This window comes from Astatotilapia calliptera, chromosome 22, assembly GCF_964374335.1.
Source record: "Astatotilapia calliptera chromosome 22, fAstCal68.1, whole genome shotgun sequence".
Classification (NCBI taxonomy): Eukaryota; Metazoa; Chordata; class Actinopteri; order Cichliformes; family Cichlidae; genus Astatotilapia; species Astatotilapia calliptera.
Window position 1 is genome coordinate 25374035 of NC_137442.1, and position 21162 is coordinate 25395196.

Here is a 21162-nt window from a genome sequence, read left to right on the forward strand (position 1 = left end):
ACACAGAACAAGTTCACTCAGTCATTAAAATTTTACTGCTCAAGGCACACTGGCTCAATTCCCTTATTTCAGATAAGTCACAAATTTCCACTCGTCCTTTACAGGCAAATTATTCCTGCTATAAAAAGAAGTTGCATTTATAATGACATCTAACATCACATGCTGTGGCCAGCATTAAGGCGTGCACTCTCACATCATGCATATCGACATTTATACAATTGGTTTCTTTAATTTCTTTGCAAAAGGAATTTAGTTTGTTTGTTTTTTTAAATCTACAAAAAATCTTACAACAAATTGTTTTCATAATGGAACAGAAATAATATCAAGTGTTTCAATTGACTTTACTATTTTCTTTTTTTTTTTAAATTGATGGAAGGTCACAAAAATATTAAGTCATACAGGAACATGATAAAGAAATGATGCCGGAGAAATTGGAAAACTGCTCTGTGGTCAGAAATGTGAAATTCCTTTTGGAAAACATGAGCGTCATGTCCTCCCGGATAAATCCTGTGTCTTTCACGGTGTGTGAGTGCATCAGGGGCTGTGCAATTACACATCTGAAAAGGCACCATCAGTGCTGAATGGCATATACATACATATGAGGGCCCAAAATTAAAAAAAAAAAGCAGAGTGGGTATAAAATTTTGAGAAAAAACTCAAGATTTTTGACATTAAAGTGGCAAATCTGAGAGAACATTGAGCCTACAGTGCCTAAGACGCCTCTCATGGTTTCAACCCTTCAAACCATGAGGATTGAATGCTTTAATAATCTGTTGGATTGCGTCCTGATGTACCACAAGTCCTCAAGATATCAACTGTGCTGTAGTACTTCACACACAGGCTGTTACCTCATCCAAATCAGTGTGTTTTCTCATGAATAGCAGCTCACGACAACGACTCTTTGAAACTCAGACGCTTTTGAAAATGTGGTGATTCTGAACTTAAACCACAAGGATTTCTTTATTGCAAAGTCCAATTGAAAAGTAGAATTAAATTAGGTCATCTAAGAAAAAGGGTTTTTTTGTATTATTCCTGGCAAATTTGCCATTTTTCTCATTAATTTGCCACTTTAATGTAAAACATGTTGGGGTTTTTCCATTTTTTTCTTGGAATTTTTCCTGCAGTCCAGACCTTCCACCAACAGAAAGCAATTGGCACATCATGAAGAGAACAAGATATAAAGACTCAGGACTGATAAGCAGCTAGAATCATTTTTTTTCTCAGTTTAAATGTTCCATATTGTTTCCATATTCTATTGTGAATCAAATGTGGGTTTATGAGGTTTGCAAATCATTGCATTTTATTTCTATTTACAATTTTACAGTTGGACATGTAAATGCTTGTGCCTGAATAACAGCACAAACATACGGTGTTGTGTGAAAGTATTTGCCCGCTTCCTGAGTCCCTCTTTTCTTTTTTCTCATCTGTCACAATGTTTCAGATCATTAAGCAGAGTAACCAGAGTAAACGCAAAACGCAGTTTTTAAATGATGATTTCATTAAATGTGTAAAAATAAAATCAAGAAGGGGCACAGATACTTCACAGCACTGTATGGCATCATATTGCACATTCAAGTGCATCCGATACATGAATCGAATTTCTTCTATAATTCATAACAATAACAGCCCTTGATTGCTTGTGAAGACTCATAGAGTGTTATCATTGATACATGCTGCAGTCCATTTGTATTGGACAATAATAAAAGGAGAACAAATCTAAAAACAACAACAACAACAACAACAACACTGCTGAAATCAAATATTCTTCCACATGCTGATAACAGTCAAATCTCTTTTTTTTCATCCAAATCTATTAAATACAGCAGTCTAACTAAAAGGCTTCACTAGTGCATGCAGTCTCACTTGACTAGTCTCTTTTTTCTTGGCTTGAGACGAAGATGAGGCAGTTGCTTGCAATATAAATTTGTGCTACAACCAACATATGCCCAAAACAAAAACACTTTCATACAAAAATATCAAGCATGTTTCTTTGAACAAAATGTTTAAAATGCAGTAATAACGTTTGGAGAATAGGTGCGTTGCATTTGGCAGTCTGCTAGTCTTCTCCAGTCTTTAAACAACGTTTAGTTGTGCGTTCGGCACCCCCAATCACAAGAGCAGCGCGTCCAGGGATTTTGCCCTGAACAGCAACCGCACACCCATCTTGAGTGAAAACAATACCTAATTTTAAGTGGTGCGAAACACAGTCCGGAGATCTTTGCGAATTTATAGCACGCAGCACACACAGATCAACAATCAGCACTGTTACAGTCACGTGAAACAGAAAGTTTTCACTGGACTTCATGCTGCCTGTGAAGACCCAAGTACACATTTAATGCTTCCAAAGCAATTAAGAGGATAATAGAACACAGTTTATTTAACTGACTAACAACAAGCGTGACCACTTCTAAAAAAGCAGACGTTTGATGGTCTGGTGCATTCAGGTGTGTGTTAACACATTACCGAATCTTCAGAGGAATGGACACCCCAAAGTCAGACCACCAAATGCTCAGAGTAACAGCAAAAAACAGCTACGTGAGCTACATCTCAGAGTCTACACACTTCAGTTAGAATGTTAAATCTTAAAGTTCACGACAGTACAATTAAAAAAAGACAGAAAAAGTCGCTTGCTTGTGAGGACCTACCAGGAGAACATCTCCTCTCTAAAATGAACATGGCACCAATGCTTAGGTTTGAACAGTAACATCTGAACAAACCACAACACTTCTGAAGAATATCTTTTGGCTAAAACTAAACTCAGCATATCAGCACTTACAGCTCATATCAGCTGTGAAGCACGGTGGTGGAGGGGTGATGATTCAGGCTTCCTGTTGGCCATGTGACCTAAGCATCTTTCAGTGACTGAGTCGACCATGAACTCCTCCGTACACACAAGTGATCTAAAGTCCGTCAGCTAACGTTTGACCCAAATATGGTCACGTAACAGCACAGCAGGAACAGAACGGCTGAAAAGAATCCAGGCGTTACAATGGTCCCGTCGAAGTCAAGACTTCAATTTGATTAAAATGCTGTTGCAGGTGCTTAACAGAGCTGTGTATAAACAAATGCCTGCAAACCTCAATTAACTGTAAGGAAGATGTCCCAGAATTCCTCCACGATAACGTGGTAGACTGAGAAAGTCATACAGTGAACTATTACTTCAAGTTAATACATGTGGTTCTACAAGAAGTTTCTGGAGTTAACAAGTGTCGCAGAAGGAGAGAGGAAGTCGCTTTAGCTTGCTGTAGCCATGTCTGACAAGCTAACTGTTAGCCGACTTACATACAGGAGAAGATTAAATTAATTTTTGCTGCGTTTTCATTGTTGCTACAGAGTTATTATTAAACTGGCAGATTTTACAAATGTGACTGTTTACTCTTTAAATTTTACTTAAATGACATACTTACAGAACAATCCAACTCAGCTTTATATTGATGTAAAGACCCTACAGTAATGCACTTTTACGCTGATTGTTTTCACCCAAAAGGCAGTGCAGACGTTCTGGTGGCAGGGAAGTGATGTATGAGTGCTCTCATGCATGGATGAATATATACACATGTGCAAAATCCTAATAGGAGCTATTATTCTGCCTAGCCACATTCAAACCTCAAGTAAAAGGTGTAAATCTCTGATGGATTTAAAAGATTGTAAAACACAGATATTTCTGTGCTGCTTTTTTTCCATTTGAAATATGTTCTGCTCAGAATCAAACACCTGACGTGTAATTGCATAGAGGGTTTTGTGAAAAGTAGTATTTCTGGCATCAAAGCTGAGGCTGTGCATTAGGTGTGGCTTGCCAGATTGCATCACTCCAGCTTCTCTGTGCTGCGTCCTGATTGGCTATCATCTTCACACATCTCTGGGTTTTCCTCGGTTGGAGGTGTCCTGTGAGAGAGGAATAACAAAAAGTAGACACTCATAAGTGTAGAGGTTTCATGTGCTTTGGAGTTCAAATTGAAGACTGTGTGTTAAAGTTTGCTAACCTGCGTTTTTACTTTCATCCTTTCTTTTGTATGGTTTTTAAACAATTACCTAACATCCCAGTTCTCTGCATCCTCCACTGTGTCTGGAAGAGGTCTGTTGGCAGTTTCAGGAAGGGCCAGGGCAAGGACAGCTCCCAGAAGCGGAGAGATGCCGAAGATGGCGAGGGGTGTGGCCGGGCTGTGGTTATGCAGCATGTTGATAATGGGTGCCAGCACACCACCTATCCTTGCAAACATACAGGATACGCCTATTCCTGTTTGCCTTTTGGCACAGCAAGGGAAAAGAAACTGTTTCAGGAATGCGTCACTGAAATAACCGTTTGATGATTAGGACAGAAGTCTCACCGAAGCACCGTGGGGAATATCTCAGCAGTGTAGACATAGATCACAGCAAACGACGCCGCTATGCCAAACTTCCCTACCATGGCGAGACCACTCAGGAGATTGGGATGATCTGCAGACGGAAGGAGAAAAATCATTCAAGTGATGAAATAAATTTTAATATTAGCTTTTTGAGGAAGAAAAAAATGCATTTTAGCAAGTTTCCATCTTACCTGCAGGCACTGCAAGCATGAGCAGACAGGCGAGGCCTCCGATTGCCAGAAAGCCACTCTGAGTGAGTCGGCGGCTAAAGGGCAGCACGACGAGGACCAGAGAACGAGCTGGGATCTCAACCAGCCCGAACACGAACTGGGTCAGGTAGAGGTCTGTCCCCAACCTGGACACGCCCAGTGAGAGACCATAATAGACCAGCACATTCACAAACCTGTGATTTCAAAGGGGAGAAAGAGAGGAGTGGTAAAAAGCTACAGAGACATTGTCTCTGCTGAAAATGACAGTGAAACGACAAGAAGTCGTACCAAACATAGAACAGGATCAGCGATCTTTTCCTCATCTGAGGCGTGCGTACCAGATCGACAGCCGAGTGACTTCTCTTCCCCTCGACCGATATCTCACACTCAACCTGATGTGGACGCCACAAACGAATCAGAAACCACAAAAGAGGCTTTTACATTTTACCTGTACATTAAAAACATCCCTACACTACTTGATGTACTGTAAATGTTAAATCAAAATATACTATATTTAAATCTAAGTGTTACATTAAAAATCCTCAAACCAGATGTTTTTATAAGGTGTGGAACATGCTTCAGCTTACAAACCCCATACAGTTATGTGTAGGCTGATCTAGTACTTAGCAGTGTTGTGGTACAGGTGCCTTTAGCCACGCTGGCTTTAAGCAGTCATGATGGCTCATGTAACGACTGCTTATATCTTTGCCGAATGCATTTAGCTAAATCCACAAGGAGCAGTAAACCTCTGAGTCATCAACACCAGGAGTACAGGTCAGCTGATCACCGGCTGTCCACAAAGAAACTACTGTAACTCCCAGTGCACATCATCATGTGACTTATTTAAGTTAACCCCCCTGTGGCACTGCTCCATCTATCTCAGGGTTCCCCACCTGTCAATTTCAATTTTAACACCTGTACATGATTAATAATAAAACATGTTTTAGTATCAAAATTTAAAGTACATAAAATACTCAGTAGTAAAGCAGGATGGCCTTTTTCACAGCCATATACAGGACATTGTTGGATCATTTTTGGCCTGATAGCACTGAAATAGAATTCATGGAAAATTTACGTTTATTTGTAATTTCATTCAAAAAGGTAAAGTTGCATATATTCTTTATTCATTACATGTGAAGTGAATTAATTCAAGCCTTTTTACATATTGATCAAACAATATAGTTACTGCGTATCTCTCCGTCTAGCTCTGTACATGAAACCACGGTAACGGGAAGACTGATTAGTCTGGAAGGTCGTCACTAGACTGCAATAGTGTATCACCAGCTGTGAGTCATGACTACCAGTTATTGAAGTTTCATCTGTGCCACAAACTTGCACGTGTTCAGCACACAGCCCGAGAAAATCCCTGCTATCCTGACCATGCATTACACGCTGCATTAAAACAAATCAAGAAAACAGTGTTCTCAGCACGAAACCTCAAGTCCTTCAGCTTTCATGTGGCCATCACCAAATCAGAGGATTCAGCTTTGAAAACCAGCTTAGAAATGTATGTTTTTATTTATTTATTAAGTTTCACTGTATAAAAGTTGTACTCCTCATTTCGTGATTGTCTCATTTTCCTCAGGAAGCTCAGCTTTCACTTGATTCATATTTAATTCTTATGAATATCTTGCCAGATAGAAAATGCCAAAGGGACCCGTTTCATGAGAGAACTGCAGCATGAGTCCTACGAGACAAAACAAAACATTTAATATGGCCTTTTCTTTTCTTTTTCGCATGGAAATGATGAAGACGACGAAATCTCTGCGGCTTTTCCGAGATCATCGCTGCTGATATAAAGGCAACTGTAAGGGGAGGAGATTTCTCTGTGATTATTTTCTTTTAATTTTGTTACAGAGTCGCACGAGGCCACATGAAGATCAAAGGAGCAAACATTTGCTTCCAGGACAGCATGCCCTGTTCACTGTTTTCCCTTGGTTTAATGTAGCATGTAATGAATGCTCACACTACTGGTGTGTGATCTGAAATGCAGTTAGGTTTGTGTGCGATTGCTGCTGGAGGAGTACGAGGTTTTTGTTAGAGATTACAGAGTAAACAGGAGAAAGGTGGCTGTAAAAATAAAGCCTAGCACTGTCACAAACACTGTTTTTGAACCAGGTGATCCTGAACCTGACACACACACACACCTGTACGGTGGGAGGTAAGACACGACCATTAACAAGCGCTGCCTTGCGAAGGAGCGCGATGGCCTCCTCTCTCCTGTTGTTGGCCAACAACCATCTGGCCGAATGGGGAAGCACCCTTGTTGGCATTGAGAGGTCAAACAGAGAGGTAGAGAAAAGGAGAAAATGAGGAATGATAACATGCAAGACACTCATAGAAATGCAGGTGTATTTTCATGTCTGAGCAGGGCAGATTTTATATTCAGATGTCAGTTGAATTTCTCACCATATATAGAAGCTAAGCAGGAAGCCCGGGGCTGATATTGCTAGTTGCAGCTTTCTCCAGTCTCGTATAAGATATGCTACTCCTGCTAGCAGCATATAACCCAGGCCATAGGCATAGTCGGTGATGATACCAGCCAGCATGCGTCTCTTGGTGCATGTCCACTCAGTACCTGTAGAACGAAGCGAGGAGAGGAGAGGAATTGTGGGTAATGGTGGCAAGGGTTTTGCAAAAACAGCTTTCAACCAGTTTATTTGCATATCTGAAGATAATGAAAGGTCTGCACAAATGTGTTCCTTTGTTGTTAGCATAAAGATGAGGAGAGCCTAGCTGTCTAAAGCCTGAATTTACATCTAAAAGTTCTGTCATGTTTGCTTACTCAGCACAAAAAATAACTGTATGAGAACTTAGGTGAAAATAAGGAAAGCGCTAGACAGAGCTCTTAAATGTCTGGCATGGTGGTGCATTAGTAGTCTATGAGGTTTTGAGTCATGTGACCACGAATCTTGTGACCGTTAATCACCTGATATAACCTGTGTGCTTTTTTGGATGTGTAACAAGGTTTAAATGAGTAAGGCAAGGCAAGTTTATTTATATAGCACAATTCAACAACAAGGTGATTCAAAGTGCTTTACAGAGACATTAAAAAACAAAAACAAATAAAAAGCATGATTTAAAATCGATTTAAAAAAAAAAAACAGCAGATAAAATCAAAACAGATAAAATCAGAACAGTAGATAAAATCAGTAGTTAAAATGTAAGTTTTGAAATTTAAGCTTAAAGGTGTGGATTTGGTGCTTTATTCAAATGCAGCTGAGAATAGGTGAGTCTTCAACCTGGATTTAAATAAACTGAGTGTTTCAGCTGATCTGAGGCTTTCTGGGAGTTTGTTCCAGATATAAGGAGCATAAAAGCTGAATGCAGCTTCTCTGTGTCTGGTTAAAAAACCGGATCCAGAGGACCTGAGGGATCTGGAAGGTTCATACTGGGTCAGGAGGTCACTGATGTATTTTGGTCCTAAACCATTCAGAGCTTTATAGACCAGCATCAGAACTTTAAAGTCTATCCTCTGACGGACAGCCAGCCAGTGTAAAGACCTCAGAGCTGGACTGATGTGGTCCACTTTTTTGGTCTTAGTGAGGACTCGAGCAGCAGAGTCCTGAATGAGCTGTAGTTGTCTGACTGATTTTTTAGGTAGACCTGTAAAGATGCTGTTACAGTAATCAAGCCCACTAAAGATGAATGCATGGACTAGTTTTTCCAGGTTCTGTTGAGACATCAGATCTTTTATCCTTGATATATTCTTGAGGTGATAGTAAGCTGACTTTGTTATTGTCTTAATGTGTTTTTCTAAGTTTAGGTCTGCATCCATCACTACACCCAAATTTCTTGCCTGGTTTGTGGTTTTTAGATGTATAGATTGAAGTTCTCTGGTGACCTGTAATCGTTTTTCTTTGGCACCAAAGACTATTACCTCAGTTTTGTTTTTGTTTAGCTGGAGAAAATTGTGGCACAGCCAGTCATTAATTTCCTCAATGCATTTACCAAGAGCCTGTACAGGGCCTCGGTCTCCTGGTGACATTGTGATATATATTTGTGTGTCATCTGCATAGCTGTGGTAGTTTATTTTGTTGTTCTTTATAATCTGTGCCAGTGGGAGCATGTAAATGTTAAACAGAAGGGGTCCCAAGATGGAACCTTGGGGAACTCCACATGTGATACTTGTCTGCTCAGATGTGAAGTTACCTATTGATACAAAGTATTTCCTGTTTTCTAAGTTTTGAACCAGTTTAGTACAGTTCCTGAAAGACCTGTCCAGTTCTCCAGTCGTTTGAGTAATATGTTGTGGTCAACTGTATCAAATGCTGCACTGAGATCCAGTAAAACTAAGACTGACATTTTTTCCACTGTCTGTGTTCAGACATATGTCATTAAACACTTTTGTCAGAGCGGTTTCAGTGCTGTGGTTCTGTCTAAAACCTGACTGGAAGGCATCGTAGCAGTTATTCTGTTTTAAGAAGTAATTGAGCTGTTGAGAAACTGCTTTTTCAATGATCTTACTTAAAAATGGGAGATTTGAGATCGGCCTGTAGTTGTTCACTTGTGTCTTGTCAAGATTGTCCTTTTTCAGTATAGGTTTGATTACAGCAGTTTTTAGTGGTTCTGGAAACACACCTGACATTAAAGAAAAGTTGACGATCTGTAACAGGTCTGACTCCAAAGTCTTTGAGACCTTCTTGAAAACACTTGTTGGCAGGACATCTAAACAGCAGGAGGAGGAGTTCAGTTGACCTAAGATGTCCTCCAGGTCTTTGCTGTTAATAGGTTGAAACTGTTTCATGGTGTTTAAACAGTTTTTTGGTGGACACAGTACATATCCTGGATCTGCTGTTGATGTACCAATTGCTTGTCTAATCTTTTGGATTTTTTCTGTGAAGAATTTGGCAAAGTCATTGCAGGCCATGGTTGAATGAAGTTCAGCTGCCACTGACACAGGAGGGTTTGTTAGCCTGTCAACTGTAGAAAATAAGACCCGAGCATTATGACTGTTTTTGGTGATGATGTCAGAGAAGTAGGACCTCCTTGCACTCCTCAGTTGTAAATTACAATTGTGAAGTTTCTCTTTATAGATGTCATAATGAACCTGGAGGTTTGTTTTTCTCCATCTGCGCTCAGCTTTCCTACACTCTCTTTTTTCATTTTTCACTAGTGTGGAGTTTCTCCATGGAGACTTTTTCCTTCCAGAGATAACCTTCACCTTAATGGGAGCAATTGTATCCATTACATTTAACATGTTAGCATTGAAGCTATTGACGAGCTCATTGACTGAACCTTTGGACAGGCCAGGTGTTAATGGGAAGACCTGGTTAAAGATCTCACTACTGTATTCAGTTATACACAGTTTTGTGATCACTGCTGTTGATATATTTGTGTGTGCTGAAATTGCCCAAAGTTGCCCAGAGTGTTACTCAGGTCTTTAGTCCCTTTGTCCTGAGGGTTGTCCACATGGATGTTAAAATCTCCAACAATAATTACACAGTCGAAATCAACACAGATCACAGACAGCAGTTCACTGAGGTCATTAAAAAAGTCTGTGCAGTATTTGGGAGGCCTGTAAACATTAAGAAACACAACTTTGGATGGGGCCTTCAGCTGTAAAGCCACATATTCAAAAGACTGAAAACTTCCAGGAGAGAGCTGCTTACATTGAAATGAGTCATTAAATAAGACAGCAACCCCCCCTCCTCTCCTGCTCACCCTGGCCTCACTGATAAAACTGTAGTTAGGAGGTCTGTGAAGGTTCTCAGTCATCCAGGTCATCGTAGTCAAAGGAGCTTGCAAAGAAAAGCGTCTGGACTTCTTTAAGTTGCTTGAAGACGTTTCACCTCTCATCCGAGAACTGAAGAAGCTGAAGAAGCTTCTCGGATGAGAGGTGAAACGTCTTCAAGCAACTTAAAGAAGTCCAGACGCTTTTCTTTGCAAGCTCCTTTGACTGTAGTTAGGAGGGGTCAACTCGATGAGAACAGCTCCACTGTTACTTTGGTCCAACCAAGTTTCAGTTAAAAACATAAAAAAGGCTGTGCTCAGTGATTAAATCATTAATTAAAAATGTTTTCCCCAGCTAAAGATCTAACGTTTAATGAAGCCAACTTAAGTGTTTTAGAGGCATTATTTGCCCCCTTGTGTTTGGGAGCAGTCTGTGGCACACAAGGTATGTTTACTATATTTAAAGATCTTTTAGAGTGCAGCTCTCTGTGTTTTGACCAGGCCACATGTCTCCTTCTGTCACCTAAAAGTACAGAGATTTTAAAACCTTCTAGTAAACAGGGTCCCAGCTTCTCCTGGGAAAAGTCACCACTGCCATAATCCTCGCAGCCCGGACCCTCCACACATCACACATCAGACTGCGGAGACAGAGCATGAAGGTGGTAAGGAGGAACTAAGGGGGGCGAGGCTGGGCAATGTAACTTCGATTGCTTTGTTGAGGGCGGGGCTCGATGGCAAACCTTTGGCTGCTCTGGTGGGGGGTTTATGGGGGACAAAAAGGGATTGGGCCGGGGGGTAGATCTGAGCCCAGTACTGACCCGCTCCATCATCTCCTCAGTGAATTTCAGGGGTGGGGAGGAGGGAGAAAGGGAGGGGGGAGAGGGTGATGGCCTGTCAGGGGTTTGGGGGACTGGGGAAGGTCATGGTCCCTGGTCCTGGTCGTTGGTGTTGTTGAGAGAGTTGGAGGCAAATAGGGACCCCTCTTCTTGCCTCTGATGTCTCTCCTTTCTGAAGCTTTTCTGGGCGAAGCTCTTCTGGGTTGGGAACGCAGGCTTCTGCGTTCCCAAAAAATATTAAAGTTGTTGATAAAATGCACTGAGTGGTCAGTACATGCTGATATAAGCCATTTATTCAGTGTAAACAACCTGCTGAATCTCTCGTCTCCTCCTCTGACCGGCGGTACAGGTCCACTGATGAATACAGCTGCATTCACAGAGTTTACAGTATTTAATAATCCAGTAAAGTCCCGTTTCAGAACCTCCAACTGTTGTTTGGACACATCGTTTGACCCTGTATGCAGAACAATGTTTGTCACAGTTGGATATTCATCTGCAATTTGAAGAATTCTCTCCTTCAGGTTGTTGACCATATCCTTAGGGAAGCAGAGCACTTTAGTGTTCTTACCACACATCCTTTGTACATCCTTAACGGCAGAGTCACCCAAAATCAGAGTTTCAGGCCTAGCCTTTAGCTTTCCCTGTGGCCTTTTACTTTTCAACAGATTTTCAGTCCTTACTTCGCTACTTTTAGATGGATGGTTGTCCGATATAGATCCAGGGTCCTTTGATAGTGGAGCAAATCTGTTCTGCAGTTTCACATTCAGTTGTTTTGGAGGTTTGTTGTTAACCTTCCTATTCACGGTTGTCCAGTCCTGTTTCCTCCCATATACAGGGGTTGAAGAGCTTCCCTGTCTTGTAGGAAGTGAAGGCCAGTCGGTTTCAGAGATTTCAGCTCGCTGTGCTCTGCCTGTGATACGTCCTCCCCCTTCCAGGAGACATGATTTATGTCTTGGTTTTGCACCAAGACAGTCCAAGGGGGGATTTTCGCTTGAGGATTTATTATAATGCACAGAGTCTACTTTCTTGGTCATGTTATCTGTGCTCCTTAGCTGTGTACTAGCTTGCTCATCGCCATTGTTTTGAATCAAAGGCAAGGTTGTTTCATTTCCACACAGTCCATTTACCTCCACGTTTACTTCTAAGTGATGAATTTTTGTCTCCAGTACTGAAATCTTCTGCAGGAGGCTGTGGTAGTCATCTGTGGAGAGGGAAGGCATCTTGTTGCTAGTTAGCCGAGCGGTTAGCATCTTTCCAGGCTGTTCAGTGCCCAGACGCTGTAATCAGGCTTCAGCTGTGTGTAGGCCACAAACACACGGAGCGCTGAAGATAAGCTAACTATAAAAATGTTGCTGTTTCTGTTAAGAACACTTTAGTCCTGATGATCTATAAGTGTCCAGTATCCAGAAGCTATCGCAGGTAAGCTCATACGGAAAAAAGGGAAAAAATCTGCATAAAAATCAATAAAAATCAATAAAAGAAGCAAAGTATTTAAAGAGCAAAGAGAGGAAGAGTCCACACTCACAAAAGGGGTTGATAATTTAAATGTCACACAGGCTGCTCTGTAACCATCTGGCAACAACCAATCGTGAGGGAAAAATGAGTATTCTTCGACTAGTTTTTGAGTGGTTTCTGCAGGTTGCTGGCAGTTGTTGTGAAATAGACTCCTAAACCCCCAGTCACACAAGCCTAGACCCATTCAGTGAAAACCTGGCAACCGCTGGTCACAAGGAAAAAATGTGTATCACCCTGCGGGTTGGCAAAAACCTCCTTGAGGTTGTTGCAGTCAGCGTTCTCCATTTCTGGTTCTGGCTTTGTCAAGGCTTGCTGCCACCCTGGCCATCAGGAGGCAGAGCAGGTCTTCTACAAATCGGTAGGCTTGTTGTTTAGTGTGCTTGTTCCAGTCCTTGGGCAATGGGCATGGTACTGAACCCTGATGTGCTCCCAGTGCATTTATCAGAGTGTGAGTGTGAATGTTAGATGCAGATGTAGAAAAAAGTGCTTGTAGAGTAGAAAACTTTAACTATAACTATAAAAGAACCAATCCATTTACCATTCACTCAGCTGGCAGTCACAGACTGTTTGGAAATAAGTTGACGTGTTGCATGCAAACGACTGGGAACCACAGTAATCTCAAATCAGAAGCAGGTTTATGGTGCAGCATCCTCTTTGTAACTGATTTCATCCAGCGAGAACCAGCAACCTGCAGGAACCACTGATCAGCATGCTGTAGGTGTGTACTGTTCCCTTCATGTTTGTGCTGATATTGGCTCTGGTTGTAAGACAATAAGAACATCTTTGTAGTGAAGTGAAACCAAGTGAAAGAATAAATACTAACCACTGCAAATACTATCTGTGCTTCCCACGCATGTTTTTTTTAAATATATACTTTCAACCAGTCAGCAGTGAACATATCTGCAGGGCCACCAATGTCAGTTTATGTGCTGTTGGCTTTTTTAGAGAACTGTGTACAAATATATCTTCACAGACTCAAATCCCACAATCCCTCAGACTCCACACAGACACCAACCATAAATTTGTATTAGCGGTGTCTCTCAGTGTATCTAATTAGAGCCTCGTTAGCTGTTTCCATGTTTCCACTCTGAGTAAATAAAATTGAAGTTTATCAGCCAGGATATAAAACTATGTAGGTTTGAAATAGTGTTTTAACTGCATTTAATCTGCATTTAAAGTAAATGTAATCACATTGCAACAGATACCAACGTGTTTTTTTTATACACACACTTTTGGGACACTCAACCAGAAACACGCCTGTGCTGGATCTGTGACGATTAATAAAACTTAAAAAGTCTTAACACTGACTAGGAGGATGATTTTGTTGAGGCGTATGTCATTATGTTTTCTTTATTAAAAACTCTTCGGAAAATGACAAACCCTGAAGTCATCAGAAAAGTGTGAAAAGTTTTGAAAAATAATAATAACATTAATAGATTAATTAATTTATAAATTAATTACCAAATTAAATATTTAATATTGAAATGTAAGTTGTTTTTTAGTATAAAAGTTCTATATGAATAAATGAGGTCCTTATATGTCTGAGATGCATCTTATTGATCTGATATTGCTTTAAAATTAAAGTCATAATGAGGAAATTAAAATAGGAACGCTTAAACATTTAAAAAACATAAACACACTATCCTGCATCAACAGAAATGTCAGTCCTGTCATACATGGCATTATTGTTAAATAATTGACAATTTAAAAAAATATTAATGAATTATCTTTTTTCACCATTTAAATGAACCTGAGATTATATATCAGCCAATGTGTTTTATGAAAACATCACTTTTTTTATAATTACTAGCAGCGCTTTCTCAAATTCTTCATCCTTTATTTATGGTTGTCTTGGACATTACGTTTCGAATGGGCAACGTATGTTGAACATGACTCATGAGACATGATCTATATGAAAATCAAAAGAATTTGGATTTATTTAAAATATTTTTAAAAACATATAGATGTTAATAATTGCTACATGCATGACGGTGTTCGTGCACAGCTTCATTCCGATTGGCCCACCCAACACATATGCATACATACACTACAATGATCACAGTAGAAAGGTAAGTGCCTGTCGGGTATTCTGTGCTGACGCTCCACTACAGCAGCCTCAAATCATCATACTCATGCAGGGTTTGAGTATGTGTGTGTGTGTGTTTGTTTAGTACCAAGTACAAAAGCATTGATGATGACACCAGATATTGTTGTGCCAACTACAAAGCGAAGAATCACATAGACCGGGAAGTTGGGTGCGAAAGCCACAGCGACACCGAACACAGTTTGGAGAGCGAGGGACAGCAGCAGGACGAAGCGTCGGCCATACCTTGTAGACAGAGAGAGGACACAGGAATGTGAGTTAGCCCTCCCTCATTATTAAAGATTTGCACCAGTAGACCCAACGAAACAGAAGTAAAGATATCACACTAAGCTCGAAACACATAAAAGAAAAAAAATACTAAGTCTTTATCTAGTTCTTAGTGTAGGAGGTGCAGTTATCAGAAACCAAGTGCTTATAACTTTATGTTCACCAGAGAAAATCTGAGGTTTGAAAATTAGTAACAAAGCTGGGAACTTCAGTTTGCTCCCTGGGCTGTTTTTCTTTTCAGGTGCAAACGCTTCCTTTTGTTCACTTTAGCCCTAACTTACCAGGAAGACCACATATTGCCACCTGCTCACTACCACCCACTGCAGCCTTCACTCTTCAGTTTCTTAACCCTTTCAGCTCCGTCAATAAAAGGGAAGCACAGGTCTCATGACCCACTCCCACTTCCCATTTGTCTTTCTGCAATAGATCTACTGTGTCAGTTCAAAGACTTTTCCAAGATATTGATGATACTACCCTTCTATTGTTTCTAGTTTAAAGAAAAAACAGAGAATGAACAAGAATGTTAAACGTATGGGTGATTTTTACTGTCACACAGTTAAGTCTGAACAGTTTTATCGTGTGTATCTGTAGCTGATGAAGCAAATAAATTAACTGCTCCCCTTACATACAGTTACCACATGCAAAGGCCTACAGCAGTGGCCACCCCTACAGTCGTGCTTTGATGCTGAGGATCTGACACTTTGTTCTATCTGTGCGCCGAGTGAGAAAAGCCTACCTGTCAGCCATGGCTCCAAACACCACCGATCCCACCAGCAGGCCAAACATGTAGATAGATGATCCAATGTTGTTGAACACAGCTTTGCTGCACACCAGGTCCCACTGGTAGATGGAAAAAGAAGTTACTCCTTGTACATTTGTTTATTTCTTATGTATTGGTGAATGGCCATGCAAATGGTAAATGGCCTGTATTTGTATAGCGCTTTTCTAGTCCCTGAGGACCCCAAAGCGCATTCACACATACATTCACACACTGGTGCAAGTGACATACACTCTGTGGGCAAAGTATCGGGCTACATCACGTAATCTTAAGCACCTCACTTTTGTAAAAGAACTCAATACATTTAAGTGTAGTACTGTAGTAGGATGATATCGGTGAAACAAGTCAGTTCCTGAAATTTCTTTCTCCTTTGATACTACACAATAACATGAAAGTGGTATCATTGCAACGTGGAAGCTTTTAGGAACCAAACCACAGCAACTCATCCACAAAGTGGCAGACCATATAATCTTACAGAGCAGGCCTTTCAAGTGCTGAGGCGCATATTGTGGAAAAGTTGCCAACGCTCTCCTGACTCAGTAACTACAGGGCTCCAGACTGCTGCTGACATTAACATCAGCACAAAAGCTGTGCAATGGGAGCTTTGCACATGTTTATGCAGATCCTGTAGCTGTATCTGGCCCAGTACCTATGTCTATGTAGAGTATTGTCAAAGTAAATTTGCTTGTGTGTTAGGGCTGCTCTTTGCTGATATTGATTATAGAGTATGGTATCAAACTGGCATTGGACAAAACAAAGCACTGTCATAAAGTTCCAAGTGCAAATGGACCTTAGGAAAGGGTTAGAGCTGCATCAGGGTCAGATTGACTGCAACCTCTAAGGAAATATGATTAAATCAGTCTATACTTGCCAAAAATGGCAGCTGACCAGCTGTAAATGACCAGACACTGATGATTTTCAAATTACACTGTCATTTGTTTCTGTTCTGGCTCATTAAACATAAAATAGTCCTTGCACACAAACTGAACCTTCCAAAGTCCAAGAAGAAGTGGCAAAACTGTCCAGGATATGGTCGCAGTACAAAATGATGGCAATCATTTCTGAATCCCTTTATTGAGACAGTGACTGTTAGTCAAGGAAAATATGTGGCACTACAGCACAATATCAAGGACACAAGAACCTTTATGCCAAGAAGACTCTTATGTAATATAATACAAACTGTTGTTGATTAATTTGTGTATGATTACAACAGCAGCCGTGAACAGCAGGGGTGCAGCAGGGTGTGAGTGGGGCCAGTTGCTTATTTTGGCTCCAAGGCCCTTTGGAAAGCTAATGTGGATGTTTGCTGTGCTGGGTTCATTACTCTTTATCATCACATCAGTCTTTCATGAAATAATTTCTCAGATTTTTACATATTTGAATTTTATTTTATTTTATTCATGTTTTTCCTTATTTAGCTCCTTTCTTTTCCATGGATTTTGAGATATTTGCCTTGCCATATTGTTTTATTACATGCATTTAGCACAAAAAAATAAGAACATTTATGTTTGGTTGATTATTTCTTTGGACAGCCAGTTTATTTGGGTGCCACATTGGGTGCCAAATGGTGCTACGTTTGTAAGAAAAATGCATTTGTGGGTTGAGCAGCAGAGCTGAGTATGTGGATCGCACCGATGAAAAACCTGCAAATCTTCTCTTAAATCGTGACTCTTGTTTGGTGTTGTTTATTGGGTTATATGATTGAAGTCTGAAGAAACAAGAGATACTGGCAGATTAACAACTGATTCATTTATCAAACAGGGGCCTCTGCAGCATGTAGAAAAGCCGTACACAGCCACAACAGCCCGGCACCTCCTCCTCACTAGTTTGGCCACACACTGCTTTGGCATGGCATCCCAGTCTTAATCACTATTTGTCGCATTTCAGACAATGTTGTTGTGCTGGTCACAGAAAATGTAGCAACAGCGATTAAGATTTGTCAAGTTTTTCACGGCACAACCCACGTACTCAACTCTGCTGCTCAACCCACAAATGCATTTTCCTGACAATTGTCACGACATTAAAGGGAAAACAAATAAGCTATGATTTATTGCCAAGAAGCATTGTCATATGACCACATGTCATAAGAACAACACAAATATTTGTCAAAAACAGGCTAAATAAAGAAAACTATATTGTTATATAGGTAGCCTACATAAAACACTAAATTCAGGTTTTGCCAAAAAGTGATTTCCAATGTTTCTATGCGTTTTCTATGTGTAATATCTTTATTTATATTGGTAAATAGAGTTTAGTGAACAGAATTTACAAAGGGTTACATAAAAAATGCAAGCTCTTCATATCTTTATGACTGCGACATTATAACCAGTGTAGTCCTTTATGGCCAATTAAAATATCTTCCTAGGAAATTTAAAAAAAATAATAATTAAAATTTCCTTCTAGATATTTGTTGCAAATTCTGCTACCCACTTGGTCACATAAGTCATAAGTCAATGAGACTTTTTAACTGGATAAATAAAAGATCGATGAAAGTCACTTTGCCAAAAACTTATTGCGGCTTCTACCCTGTGACAGAAATGTTCTTTCTGGCACTTAACGAATTAATATCATTCACGCGGGACAGATTGTACATGTGTTTCACATATTATAGGCCAACATTGCAAGTAAATAACCGTAATTTGACATCTTAATATAATTTTTAAGTGCTTCCCTTTTTTTCTGCTTATAAAACAGTAAATTTGGGAATCAACGGCTAACAACAACGATTATATTTTAGCATTAAAAAATATAATTTAAATAAAAGAATTTAAGCACGCTTGGATTAGGCTTTGCAGAAACAAAAGAAGATGATTTTGGTAAATATCAATACGGTTAATTTAGACATAAACGCTACACTAGGTGTTGGTCTAATAAATGTTTTAAACACTGGTAGTTTTGGCTGCTGTAACACAAAAAAGTCCCAACTTTGGGATAAAGATACCACACCATAGCTTAAAAACCACACTGGCAGCAAATGATCTTTGGATATGTCTTTTTATATATTAGTGAGATTAAAATCCTTACTCTGATACTTATAATAAGTATTTAATAGGTAATATAAGCAATAAAAAGTATCAAATGATAGCCTACCGTCTACTATTTGACACCTTTTTGTCGCTTTTTTTGATTTCCGCCTCTTTTCCCAGCATGAAAGTGAACTGATTAATGACTAAAGTTGATCTTCAGCCCAAACCGAACAGACCAGATGGTCATGTTTCTGTACCTCGGTGACGGTGGTGCTCTCAAAAGTCTCCCTGCTGTAGACCCATCCGTCACTGCACGGCACGCGCTGAGTGCCGTTGCCCAGCAGCACGACATCCTGCGAGAAGCAGGAGGAGTTGGAGAGGCTGAAGTTCAGGGTGGCTGAATACAGGGACTGATTCCCCGCTGCTGGACTCGAGCCCTCGCGGCACTGATGAGGCGGCGTGGCTCCGGTGAAGATGCTCACCAGCATGTGGAAGGCGAGGAGGATCTGAGGTAGACATATCCATATGTAGAGAATTTTCTGGTATCTGCCAAAGCCTCCAATGGCAGAGAGGATCTGATCGAAATTCATTTCAAATGTAGGTCAAATTGGCTCCAATGGAGTGGATGAGCCGGGGAGATGGAGGCGGAAGATGGTTGTAAATACCGACCAGATACTGAGGCGGTGTTATGGAGACAAACAAGATAAATTACCATGTGCTGCCGTGGTCAGTCCACGTGAAGTTGTTTAACAATTACTGAAACGAGCTCAAGAAGGTTATCCTCCCTCTGCAAACACACTCTCGCCTCACGGGCAGCGAGTGTCTGCAGATGAGGCTTCACAGAGATCGATTAGAATGCTCCAAGATGAGACGCGCGGACAAAGTTTTTCAGTCTCAAACCAAGTAACAAGTAAACAAGTAAAAATCCACAATTAGTCTTCCGTTGTAAATATTGCACAGGGAGTAAAATCACGCACCCAACAAAACGCCAGTGTTGTTTTCCACTCTGTACAAAATATGCACATTATGGCAGCGGGGAGCGCGTGTGGTGTTACGTATCCGTGACTTATAGGGGAAGGGCCATAGCATCGCTACCACATCTCATATGTAAACAAAAAACAAAAAACTCAGTGTAAGAATCACGGGCCACCACTGAGGCGCAGTGATTTCACAGATTACCGGATTTAAAGCACTTCAATGTGGAAATCGTGTAAACCTCACTTGCTGCAGTTCACTGCGTGGATGCAGGTGTAGCACTCAGCTGTTACACAGCCTTCAAACACAACATCTCTACTCTCAATTCGCAAAAAGCAGGTTGTGCGTTATGTAAGAGGCTCTCTGCTGCCACCTGCCGTTTGATGCGATGGTAGGCACAAAACTTCTGTGAGCGGAGGGGATGCGGGGGTTATCATAGCATTCACCTGAAAGTGCTAGATATGAAAGGTAAAGACCATAAAGTGTTAGACAAGCGACGGTGGGGAGAAAGAACTCTGTTTTAAAGGGAAGAAACTTCAGAATCAGGGAGGGGCAGAAAAAAGACGAGCACAAAGGGATCAGGACAAATAAAAAAAACAAAACAAACAAAAACAGTAAGATGAGAGAAAAGTTAGTGATTAGTGGCATATGAACATCAGGATAGAAAAGAGGGAGGTGGAGGAGTCCAGAGTATATCATAAGATTTCATTTTCAGGGGCTCGAGTTGGGAAAAATAGAAAATAAAAGCATAAGAAATCAGAAAAGGAATCATAAAGAAACACCAAGATAAACCATTTAACAAATGACTTATAGTAATGCAACTGTGGACACACTTCTTACTTTGCAGCCGATAATGCAAGGCTATCTTGTTTTGCGTTTATAATCACCACAGGTTACAGCGCATACCTATATAATATTTCAAAGGGGGATCTGTCCTCCTGTCATTTCTGCATATTGCTGCACTGATATGATCACAGAATTTATGCTTGGTGGAGACAAAAAAAATGGAGGTGCAGGGGTGGCACCTCTGGTTTCAGACCTACTCGTTTGCACTGATGCAGCTGGCTTTCAGAACAGGATGAAAAATGGTTGAGAAACAGTGAGAAAGAGGACCTGAGTGGCTGGTCTCACTTAAGTTACCCCTCTCTCACTTGTGCAGTTGATCAAATAGAAAACACTGAGGATTGCTGGGAACTGAAGTTGTGTGTCATCAACAATAAATTAAAAAAAAAAAATTACCTGTGGGAGAAACGTGATTATCTGTCGTGACCTGTACATTTGTAACTTTGCACAAAATGCAAGTTTTATTTTTAATCTAAAATATAATAACACTCTAAATGTCTCGACGTTACAATAATATGGATAACTAATTGCACTTTATATTCTGACCACTCTCTACCCTTCTGTACACAGTGCTTCCTTTATTATATTTATTTTATTTATTGAGTGTAGGAAATCTCGCAAAGTAAGAATATCATTGCTCAGCGTGACCA

At 40.4% G+C, this 21162-nt stretch overlaps 1 protein-coding gene across 1 annotated transcript; it reads right to left on the minus strand.

Moving 5' to 3' along the window:
* Window positions 1–16: 16 nt before the first annotated feature.
* LOC113014230 (solute carrier family 22 member 13) lies at window positions 17–21151 on the minus strand. Its single transcript, XM_080296496.1, has 10 exons — window positions 18952–21151; window positions 15687–15790; window positions 14754–14908; window positions 6965–7133; window positions 6724–6817; window positions 4844–4989; window positions 4538–4749; window positions 4329–4437; window positions 4033–4245; window positions 17–3885 (listed from the first exon to the last, which is right to left on the minus strand). The coding sequence occupies exons 1-10, from the start codon at window positions 19282–19284 to the stop codon at window positions 3807–3809; spliced, it is 1614 nt and encodes a 537-aa protein (XP_080152622.1). The 5' UTR covers window positions 19285–21151; the 3' UTR covers window positions 17–3806.
* Window positions 21152–21162: the final 11 nt, after the last annotated feature.

Coding starts and splice junctions, on each gene's coding strand:
- LOC113014230 (XM_080296496.1), bottom strand. CDS start 19,284: ATGAATTTCGATCAGATCCTCTCTGCCATTGGAGGCTTTGGCAGATAC. Junction 15,791..18,951: donor AGAGCACCACCGTCACCGAG/GTACAGAAACAT, acceptor TCCATCTACCAG/TGGGACCTGGTGTGCAGCAA. Junction 6,818..6,964: donor CTGCTTAGCTTCTATATATG/GTGAGAAATTCA, acceptor AATGCCAACAAG/GGTGCTTCCCCATTCGGCCA.